This window comes from Chaetura pelagica, unplaced genomic scaffold (assembly GCF_000747805.2).
Source record: "Chaetura pelagica isolate M959 unplaced genomic scaffold, ChaPel_1.0 scaffold344, whole genome shotgun sequence".
Taxonomy (NCBI): Eukaryota; Metazoa; Chordata; class Aves; order Apodiformes; family Apodidae; genus Chaetura; species Chaetura pelagica.
In genome coordinates, this window is record NW_009953098.1 from 1,014,280 (window position 1) to 1,025,597 (window position 11,318).

General features: G+C 44.3%; 2 protein-coding genes across 2 annotated transcripts in view; one reads left to right on the forward strand and one right to left on the reverse strand.

The window, feature by feature from the left end:
• ACRC (acidic repeat containing) overlaps positions 1-5,706 on the forward strand; it is an 8,907-nt gene extending 3,201 nt beyond the window's left edge. The window contains exons 2-5 of the mRNA XM_009997185.1: positions 1,162-1,306; positions 3,069-3,207; positions 4,134-4,338; positions 5,433-5,706. Of these exons, the coding sequence (XP_009995487.1) occupies positions 1,162-1,306; positions 3,069-3,207; positions 4,134-4,338; positions 5,433-5,706 (763 nt within the window). The remainder of the gene's footprint in view (positions 1-1,161; positions 1,307-3,068; positions 3,208-4,133; positions 4,339-5,432) is intronic.
• A 1,539-nt stretch (positions 5,707-7,245) lies between these two features.
• The window catches only part of BRCC3 (BRCA1/BRCA2-containing complex, subunit 3), a 6,043-nt gene continuing 1,970 nt past the window's right edge, over positions 7,246-11,318 (reverse strand). The window contains exons 3-8 of the mRNA XM_009997187.1: positions 10,960-11,047; positions 10,290-10,378; positions 9,810-9,865; positions 9,117-9,248; positions 8,514-8,557; positions 7,246-7,628 (exon numbers count right to left, since the gene is read on the reverse strand). Coding sequence (XP_009995489.1) covers positions 7,477-7,628; positions 8,514-8,557; positions 9,117-9,248; positions 9,810-9,865; positions 10,290-10,378; positions 10,960-11,047 — 561 coding nt within the window. The 3' untranslated portion in view covers positions 7,246-7,476. The remainder of the gene's footprint in view (positions 7,629-8,513; positions 8,558-9,116; positions 9,249-9,809; positions 9,866-10,289; positions 10,379-10,959; positions 11,048-11,318) is intronic.

Sequence of the window (11,318 nt, forward strand, 5' to 3'; positions counted from 1 at the left end):
TCTTTCATTGAATAGTAATTTTTATAGTATATAACAGCAAATTACCTCTCCACCAGCTGTAAAGTCTTTGCATCCAGTGTGCAGAGTAAGAGTGTTTATGCTGAGGTGGAATATTTGACCTTTTTCACTGTTCTCTGTTACCTCATGGCTGATGTCTGTGGTCCTTTGACAGTGTGTAACAGTTGACTCCTGTTCAACAGAAAACATCAAGCCACCCTGTGCAGATGCCCAGCCCTTGAAAGGGGAGGGAGCTAAGACACCAAGGCCAAACTCTGTATCACTTCAAGAAACACCTTCCAGGATAGTGACTCCTGCAAGAATTCCTGGGAATGAATTGGTCAGTTGTTCACAATCAGCGAAGACAGAGAGAAGGCAAGTTTCTCCATTTTTCTTTCCTATGTTCCAGGATCACTATAGATGGACAAAGAGATTCTGAGCATTTTGCCTGGGATGACATTCTTCTGAAAATTCATCAAAGCTGATTCTGTTAGTAATTAATGCCTTTTAACAAGCTTGTCTTGATATTTTTGACCTGTATCTTTATAACTTGCAGAATCCATGTTTCTTTTTCTATACATGGATGCAGCTTAAGCTTTTCTGAATAATATCTCTTCCATTTCTTATAGCTGCCTTTATCCTGCCTTTTAGGGATACATTTTCTTTAGTAATTTCTTAATTCTTTTTACCAACACAAAACCTTTCAACCATGTCCTCAAAGCTGATGGTTTGTCAGAGTGCTGCAATATTTGAGTTGTCATCCTAGTGGAATATCTACTTCTCCTGACTGAATTCCTGGGGATTCCCAGAACATCTTTGCTACATTTCTGAAAATAGACCTTTATTGTGAATTATGTTGGGACTGTTCATATATCGATCAAGTTTTGGTATAACTGACTCACTGTGTCACAAATACCTGAGCCACCCTCTTTTCCAACTTAGGAGTCCTCTGAATCTAGTTTAGTGAATTAATGAAATAACTGCAGAACTACTGCAGCAGCTCTGCTTCCCCCTGAGGAGGAAGAAGACAGCATAAGTGTGTGTGCCTTGCTGGCCTGGTGAAGGCAAGTGAGTGAAAAGAACCAGGAGAAGTTTATGCCAGTGGTAGCATCCCTGAGATGATACTGTATTTCAGTAAACTGCTTGTTATGGCTTTTCTTGCAGGCTCAGGGTGTGCTCAGTGCCTGGCTGTTTCCTGCAAGATCTCTCAAATCCAGCTTCCCACTACATGAAGTATTTCAAGAAGAACAAAGAGGAGCTGACACAGAAGCTCTACAGTCTGTACAACAGCACCATCTTTGAGCAGCAGGTTGGCTTCAAAACAAACTGCAATTCTAAAATGCTGGTTAATATCTTGCTCTTTGCTTTTTTATGTGCTTGATGCTTTATGTGCTTTATGTCCTCTCCAGTTAGTAGAAGTTAAGCTTTATGGCAATGGCTCATGTTTGATTTAGTTCAAGCAATTTCTTTAAAAGGGATTTGTCACCACTGAGGTGCAGCTGCTGTCAGCTTGGCTGGCTCTCCAGCTGTTCCTGTGCTCCATTCCTAAGTGAGCAGGATCTGGATGGTGTCATAGGAGTCCTTGATGAGGAAAACTGCTACAGGAGGGGCTTGGGATCTGTTTTATCCTTGAAGAGGTGACTGGTATTTATCTTCTTGTACTTTCTAGCACCTGCTGCACCAAAAGCCTGGGAATGTTCCTCTTGCTGCCCCAGCACAGGCAGCCATGGCCTTTCTGCTGCTCGAAGAAGCTCAGGGTTACCCAGCACTGTTGCTGCTTCTAGCACGTTCCAGTGAGCCCTGCAGCATTACCACAGCCTAGCAGCTGGCTGTAGCACAGCTTGCTTGTCTGCAGCTGACAAAAGGCAGGGATGCACACTGAGGAGCAGGGAGCTGATGGATAAAAGCACTTCCCTTTGACTCACAGGGCCTGTTGCCTCATGCCTGGTCACACTCCATGCAATCTCCGTTTGTTCCTATTGCATGTTCATCTCTGCCATTTTGGAACAGATTAAAAAGCTGCTTATCCCTTGAATGACAGTTTTGGCTGAACCTAAAGCTATAAACTGTGTTTCAAATTGAAGGTTCATTTTCAGAGAACTGCTGTCTTGACCTTCACATCATCTTAGATACTGGAGATCTTCCTCTGATGAGAAAAGTCCTTGACAAGACATATGTCACCCTCAGTAATTCCAGTAGCATTTCCTTCAGGAAGGAAAATATTTCTGTGCAGATGAGAAAATACTGTTGAGCTGTCCAAGGCTGGGCTGAGGTAATGATTTCACATAAAGCTGAACGAAACAGGCTCAGTATTGCTGAAGGCAAAATATCTTGCTCTCCAGTGCTTCAGCCTTGTACCTGTGCTGGCACTTACTACTGCTGGAGCATTTACTTAAGCTCATTAACTAATCTAGGTGACAGAAAACTCTTAGTAAAAGAGCAGAGCTAACCAAAATAGATATACTTGAGGGCTTGTATCATCAGGAGCAACACAGAGGATAAGCAAGGGGTGATTATTTACCCTCTCACAGTGTGAAGGTGCATCAGATTAAAATAGCAAGCCAAACAACCAAAGCAGATGGTACCTGTACATTATTAAACTGTACAACTTCTGATCACAGACTATTCTTAAAAATACACACACACACAGCCTTCCCAAAACACCAGAAAACAACTGTAAGGGCTATTTAATGCACAGGAACCAGCTGTGGCTCAGTCAGGTGTTGTCTTGCAAATTATGAGCTGTTGGGAAGGGAACTGTTTTTGAGGAGGAAATTCTGTTTTATGTTTGACCTGTCTTTGTATTTCCTCTTAAGCAGCAGTGTTAGCCACTGTTGGCAGGATGGAGGAACTAAGGGACTTTTTTTGTCTCATCCTGTACTGTGGAAATCCTAGTATTGGTTACAGAAAAACTAATGGGAATAAGAAACAATGGAAGGTCAGGATGCATCCTAAGTGAGAGCCACATTAAGGACACTGGCAGAGACATCCTGTGCTGGCTTTGCAGTAAATGTAAGGGGAAGACAGAGAGGTAAGAGAGGGCAGATTATATGTACGGTTTTGTTTTTCAGTTACCAGAGAAGATGGCAATAATCTGGAATAAGAAAATGAGAAAAACAGCAGGATATTGTGTGACTGGGCAGACAGCAGGTCCTGAAGCAAAGCGTTATGCTCGCATAGAACTTTCTGAGAAGGTCTGTGACTCTGCAGGTAGGTACAAGATCCATGATTCTTTTTTTGAGAAGGCAAGTCCCAGAGATAAAAACATGAATCTGAGGCCAAAAGAGATCTGGAACTGGACCCTGCTTTGAAATTTCATATTACCTTGAATAAATAAATCCATTCATGATAGTTGTCCTCACAGCCCTTCTAAGAGGCTGGGCCTCTTGTATATAAGATATAAGAACAGAGATATGTTTATGTACTGTAATTGCAAGCTAAAATCTGACTTCTTCCATCATAGTTAGTCATCTTGTTGGCAGTATTTAAAGCTGGAATAAAGAGAGATCAATGTGAAATTAAGTTTTGTTGTGTGGTGGGTACTCTAATTATTTCTCTCTCATTCCCTCTCAGTTTGGAGAAATGAATGTTTCTGTTATTATAGGACAATCAGTTCTGTAATTAACACAATATTTTGAAATAAGCTTAATAAATTTGATTTGAGAGGTACAAGAGAGTACCCTGGGACACTGAAATTGTCATGGATCAGCTTTGTCAACTGAATGTTTGTAGGTCTGTGGGGCCTGATGGGATTCACACCAGAGTACTGAAGGTTTAAATAAGTGGTTTCAAAAAAAAAATAATCCCAACGCCCAAACAAACAAAAGAATCCGAACAGATTAGGCTGCAGGGAAGTAACTAGGGTAGAGAATTAGGATTAATCACAAAACTGGAAATGCACTGAGTAAAACCTTTAGAGACTTTTGCCTTGTCAAAACATTGGTAATTCTAACCTCCAAAATAACTCTTGCACCTGATGGAAGAACAAGTGTCAAAGGGCTGAAGCAGTGACCAAGGATGAAACTCTGTACTTTTCCATCCCTGACTGGTTGGTCTTGATGATCTTCAAGGTCCTTTCCAACCAGGATGATTCTACTATGACTGATATTAATGTCTTTTGTTTGTCTTACTCCCAGATCGTCTTCGAGACACGCTGATCCATGAGGCTTGCCATGCAGCCACCTGGCTGATCCATGGTGTTCGTGATGGACATGGACAGTTCTGGAGGTTCTATGCCGATAAATCAGCTGTGATTCACCCAGAGCTACCAGTAGTAACACGGTGCCACAACTATGAGATTAATTACAAATTCACCTACATGTGTGTTCTCTGCAAAGCCAGGTGAGTGACATTTTGATCCTGTGTATGTATAAACTTTGCTTTTAACTTGGCAATTTCCTCTCTCTAGAAATGTTGAACTGTGAAGCAATTGGGATACTCTCAGAGTTGTCACTTGACATTTCTTGAGCTCACAGAACCTCACAGTGTGGTTCCACATTTGTTTCCAATTCAGAGGTCAGGACAGGCAGAAGTGTCTGATGCTTCAGTCAGTACTAACTGGAATTCAAAAGCAGAACAAGTTCCCATAAAAAATGGGCACAAAATGCATGACAGTAATTGGATATTAGAACAAAGTATTAGAGGAAGCTTTCTGGGTTTTATATCTTGATGACTTTAAGACTAAACACTTTGACTCATGGTGTACCTTTGTTATGGTTGTGCTAAGAAAATGTAGAGACCAACAATATAATGATCTTTATTGGTTTCAAACTAAAAACTTGAAGTCAGTTTCCTAGTTAATTTCTTACCTCATGGACTGTTTCAGCCCATATATATTTAGAGGAGGATGGTGACTGACCACAGGCTGCTGTATTAATGACCCTAGTCACAGTTCAGCTCTGTGTGGCCCAGGAAAGTGGCTGACAATGGTGTGGTACTCATTTTTATTTTAAAACTTTCCCATATGTGCTTTCCAAGCATGCATGGAGTTGTTTTTCTCAGGATCATATGTGCCACTTCCAGAAGCCCTGGGAGGAAACAGTGTTTCCCACATGAAAGGACCTTCTTGAAGTGTTGAGTATGGCTGTGCAACACATTAGTTGCAACAGAGCATTGGGAAGAATGGGTGGTGATGGGTTTGAGGGGAAACTCCAGGGGGTGACCGATAGGTGGGGTTGTGGAGATGTTGTGAAGCGTTGTAGCACTTCATACTGGGCTGGGAGTAAAAGAGAGGGAGAAGGTGCTGGAAGAAAAGCAGAGAAACGTGTAATACAGATTTCATTGTTCCAGTGTGTGAAGGAAGTAGTCTGTGGCCTGTTCTAACATGCTAGCTCAGAAATCTGGCCTAAGGAGCCTGGCAGAAGAGAGAGGAGCCCTTTCTCACAAGCCCTGTGCTGTGAGTGTGCAATCAAATTACTTTTTCCCCCCCCTCTCAGGATTGGGCGCCATTCCAAGTCTCTGGACACGGACCGCTTCGTGTGTGCATTCTGTGGGGGGCAGCTGGTCCTGAGCCAACCTGCTGGGAAGGATGGCACTCCTGCCAGGACACACCTCACCCCCTTTGCAAAGTATGTGAAAGAGAACTATGGCCTTGCTAAAAGGGAGCAGCAGGAGCTGGGCCACGCAGACTTGATGCGGAAGCTCAGCGCTGATTTTGCTTTAAAAACGAGGCTTCAGGACTCCCTCCAACAGCTCAGTACATCTCCTTGATGCCACTTACCTTTTGTATGTAGCAGTAAATGAGCCTAATCCAAGTGTGTTTCAGAGAATTCCAGATAATGTTAATATTTTAGCATTAAAGGCTTCTAATAAGGAAGACCTTAAGGCCCTTTCTAAGAAGGGCAAGTGTGAGTACTTGAATTTTTGATTGCAGATCTGCCTCTATCTGAGATTTCAGAGAAGCTAAACACAGGCTGAAGATTAGGCTGGGGAAAGCAAACACTTTCCACCATGGAACAAGAATGTGACTGAAGTCTTTAATTTAGAACATGACTGAATATGTGTGACAGTGTTTGTGTCTGCTGGGAACAAATTGCTTAGAGGATTAGTAATTTTGAATAATCAATAAATGTTAATTTCATACCAGCTGTGACAATGAACCAGGCTTCTTTGTTTCCCTGTAACTGTGGCTGTGCAGGGTCAGTAGTGGAAGCTGTTGATCCCTCCTAGCTAGTTTGGAGTTTCACACACAGCAGGTCACCCTGCTTGCTGTTGGGTGTTTGGTGTTTTTCCATATCAGTGCAGAAAGACTGAAAAGCAAAGTGTAACAAAGCAAACTGGCCAAGAGGGTTCCAGATCTGAGAGCAATTTACAGCTCTAATCACTACTGGCTGTTCACTGGAAATGGAATGCTTCCCTCTTTGCCATGTTCATTATCCCAAAGCAACAGCCAAGGTAATGAGCTGTCAGGAATGTCACACCCTCCACTGCATTGATACAGGCAGCTCATGTTCATCTACCTGAGTGTGTAAGGATTTAATTTGAACCAAGGAGCTGAAACAGAGGATTTAAGTTTGTCTTTGCTTCCTTTGCTCACCTGAGCCTTGATGGAACAGAATGTAACAGCTGCATATGATGGGGGACACTGAAATGCAACAGCAAGAACATTTAAAGGATTAGCTCAACAACAGGTATTTTGTTCCATTTCAATCTAATGAACTTTCTGCAATTAATTTCAGCGTGTAAGACTGACAGGCTTGCACATCTGTCAGCTCTTCCCAGCTTCATAACCCTCTCACCTCTGGGAAGGACCCACACTCCTCCCACTGACCCAGCAGCATCAGTCCAGTTTCTAGAGCAGCTCAGTGCTGGGCATGTGACAGCAGCACATGAAGGAAGAGATTACAGACTGTGTCCAAACAATACTGGCACTCTGCAGCAGCCATTTCATTTTACTCCAAACAGCTCTGCCTTTGGAATTCTTTATTTGGTTTGAAGGATGCTGAGCACAACTCCTCTGTCAAACTTCTTCCAGGTCACTTCCCCCACACCTCTTTCCTGCCTGGGTGGAGAACCAGCAATCCAGAACATTACTAGAAATAAGATCAGAGACAACTGAAGCTACTAAAAGAAGGCAGAAGCTGGCAGTATCATTCCTGGGACACACTTTTCCGTTCTAACCTTCCTCTTCTAGGCTCCTTGAATATATGCAAAGCAGTGAGACTTCTGTCAAACACAGAGGGGGAAATCACATTTTCCCTGGGTCTGTGCCCTCCAGAATAGTCTCTTCAGGTGCTGCCCGACCCCACCACTGAGCTAGAAGTGCACTGCATCATGCAACACCTGGAGAGAGGCCACTGCTTCCCATCCAGCTGAGGCAGATCAACCCTTCTCCTGTGGAAGTGCTCCTTGCTGCATGGGACAGGAGAAGAGGCACAGCTGGTATCTGCACTGTAAGGCAATGTGGGGCCACCCTTCAGCCAGGAGGTCTTGTGGAGGGGGTTTTTTCATGTCTTTTCTGAAGGGTCTGCATTTCCTCCTTCACTCTAAAGCAGCCAGTTCCTCCAGAAGCTGCTCCTTCTCCTGCTGCAGCTCCTGCACTCTCTGCTTGTTCTGCTCCAGTCTGTCTTCCAGCCACTGGAGCAGTGGCCCACTGATGGCAGACATCTGGCTGCAGAGGTTCTTTGTGAACACTGCAAAGAGCAAGAACACACCATGGCAGCGCAAACACACACAGACCCTGCCTGCTGCACCACCACCAAAGCCCAGAGCAAGGACAGCCAAGGAAACCAGCCATCCCCATAGGAAAGTTAGAATGAGCAGCTTGCTGAACAGGGAAATGAGCTCTTTCCACCTGACCTTTAGATACCCTGGGGAGGGATGACAGACCCACAGCAGAGACCTGGAACTCTGCATACAAGTCATCAATGATGCTAATTGATTTCTAAATTCAGAGTGAAGAATGCCTCATTTATTGAACAGGTGAGAAGGGACCATGGGGAACCATCTTGGAACAGAAGCAGGATTAGGATTGAACCTCAATGGCCAAGGCAAAGATGTCCTGGGCAGACAACGTGCAGAGGTGCCAGGAGATGCAACATGGGTACAGAGCAGCCAGACATTCCTTTAACACTCACCAAATACAAAATCCCCTTGATGTTTCAACAGCCAAAAACTGTCACTTACTGGAATGTCAACCAACTGTACACAGGTCAAAAGATACAACAGCAACTGAACCCCAGGATTAGGTTGTTTTACAGCCCTTTTGTCCTTTCAAGTGTTGTTACAATTTGGTTCCTCCACTATACTTTAAGTACCAAGGTAACAGTCTCTAGGAGTTCCCTGGAATGTGACTCCATGTTTGTGATTGGAAATTAACTTTATGGCAAAGAAAAAGATAAAACTTTGTGCTTCTGTAGTTTTTTACAAGTGCCTTTTATGGCAGAGGGAGGACTGCTACCCAGTTGTACTCTGCTGTTCCCCTAGGTGAGCACCAACCCAAGCCCTGCTTAAGAATCTACTGTTCAGGCTCTGGGAGCAGCACCCTGGGTTCTTGCATGCAAAGAAGGAATCCTTACCTGAGCCATTATGGATCTTGGTGACGGAGTCAAGATGGGTGAGGCTGAGAGAATAAACAGAGAGCAGGTTAGTGACAAGGGAGCAGAGCATGTCAGTTAAGGCAGAGCCAGGCTGTAGAACCAGCCACCACCCATCCCTAACACTGCAGACACATCTCAACTGCTTCACTTGCTGAAGCCCTGAACATTCACAAGGATAACAAGGATCTTGCAGCACAGAACCAGCAGTTTTGAGCCCCAGAGGCAGAAAAACACAAAAAAGCTGATAAACAATTTTATTTTTCAGACTAGTCAGCAGCATTACCCTGGTTCAACGCTAGTCACTGTCACACACGCGTCACTGAAGTGCCACCATCGGCTCACACATGCTCCAGCTGGTTTTTGTTGGAGAAAAAAAGCAGTTATGCTGAGCTCTTTTGTGCAAGGCTGAGAGGTCCTGAACTCCTTCACTTGAAGGTGTGAAATCTGCTCTTGTACAAAGGCTCAGGAGCTGCTAATGCTTCTTACTATCTTCTGCTAAGGTTGTGGTACCATAAAAACAGCAACAGCAGAAGGCATGAGCAAAGACAGTGCTGACAAAGGCTGCAGCCCCAGGGCTGTTACCTGTGAATTCTCCTGTAGGCATCTTGCTCTTCTTGGCAAAGGATCTTGGGCAGCTCTACAGCTGACTCTAGACACACTTTCCCAATGGTTTCATGGGGGACAACATGAATAGGAATTTCAATCCTCTCATACCTAAAAGGGCATCAGATACAATTAACTTCAAAGCAGCAGATAAAGAAAAATTTAAAAAAAAACAGAATGAAAAACTGCTACAAACCTGCCCCTGTCTGTCCAACACGTGGCACTGCTGCAGGTTTGCTTTTGGGAACATGTGCCTGAGTTGATAAGCAAATGGAGGCCCCTCAGAGCCACCTCCTTGTCTTAATGATAAAGTCCCTGTACTGAGAACACTGCACAGCATGGGTGGGGTTGGTGGGGACAAGACACCTGGCAAGCCTGAAGCTTGATGAGAGCAAAGGGCCTTCTACAGAAAGGGCTACAGCACAAATTCACACCTGGACTCCAGTGTCCTACACCAAATATTAAGCTACTCAATTATCTAGGCTAAATTAATCAGCCCTAATCTTTAGATTCTCTTCCAACAGCCTATGTTAGCATAAGTAAGGAGACCTCCTTCAGAAACCTTTACACAGTATTTGCTCCTCATGATGAGCCTAGAAGCCACTTGAGACAACCCAGAAAAATGAGATGAAACACAACCTGACACTGGACAGAATATTCTGCTGTACTCACTCTGAGCTCTTCTGGGCCTGAATGGACTGGAAACAGGTGTAGAGAATCCTGCCTGTCTAAGAGAGACAGCAGAAAGTCAGATTCCAAGAAGAAACAAATCATCTAAACCCACCCATTATTTTAGATGACAGGATGTGCTTTCAAATGGCACCTGAACAGGTTGCTCTTCACTTTGGTTGCTGTGCTGGAGCCGTTTACAATACAGACATTTCTGTGCACACACACATACTCTGCAGCCTTCCCAGAGCCAGCACAGCCCTGCTGGTAGAAAGCCAGGCTGTGGATCAGCACAGAGTAATACAGAATTTGTTATTTTATCATTGGCATTAAAATCCAATCAGCATCATTCTGGCCCTGCTTTGCCTGTACTCCAAGCAGAGCTCAAGCCTCCCTGCAGGGCTGCTGCAAGGATTTCAGGCTTGGGGGCTCATGTTTTTCATGGGTGCTTGGAGGTTTTATTGCCATTTTCAAGTTGCCTACCTTTGTGTTTTTGTCCTCAATGAAGCAGGAGAAGATGAGCCCAACAAAACCTTGGTCCATCATCTGATACATGGCTTGTGTGCGGACATCTGTGGACACAGGAGTTAAGAGAATGAGAACTGGCCTGGTCACCTGAAGGAGAGGAAGAAGACCTGCCACCTTTTGCAGGGTGACCTGGAATTTGGTGACACATGTCACAAAGCTTTATTATAAAGTACTTACTCCAGGTGACTAAAGTAAAAAAGTAATTAAGTAGCAAATCTTAAGAATAGGTGACAGGAAAGGGCCCTGGCAGCAGCCTGGTGCCACAGGACACCACGTAGCCGTGATGTCCAACATGTCTAATCTTGGCATTTTTTTCAAAAATTTTCATTTTTGCATGAACATTCCCAGATGTCAAAATCCATCCCAGCAGGCCTATGATTCCTGTAGCTGGTTTGCTATATTCTAGGTCTAGTTCTCCTGTCTGGAAGAACAGCAGGGCTGGCAGTTGCTGATCTGTGACTGGAGACATGTGCAGCTGGAGCAACTGAAGCCCACCCAGACAACCCTGTCCTGCCAGAGGACAGAAAAGGATAAACTCAGGATATGCAGCTCTGAAAATCCAGTAAATTGACTAATACAAGGAGCCAGCTGTGAGTTTTCACACGGAACTTAGACCAAGACTTACCAACATGTGAGGGCCAGACAGTGATGTGAGGGTGGGAGTGATACCAGCCCACCACCCTCATGGGGCGTCCTGTCATCTCAGCCAATCTGTGTGGGAGTCAAGGTGCCTTCTGAAACCAGCAGAGCAAACTGAAGGAGTTTTTTATACAAGGAAGAACAGCAGAGTTTTAAAAGAGTTTCTCATCAGTCAGCAGAATTCCAGGTTCCTTTCCAGAGTGATAAGACACATGGTAGGAAGCTGAAGGAAGCCTCTTCCAAGCTCCTGCTGCAGAAGCAAACAACATGGCAGCAAAGTGTCCAAAACAGCATCCTGGAGTTTATGGATCTAAAGGGCTCTCCAGGACACCAGGCCTGGAAACA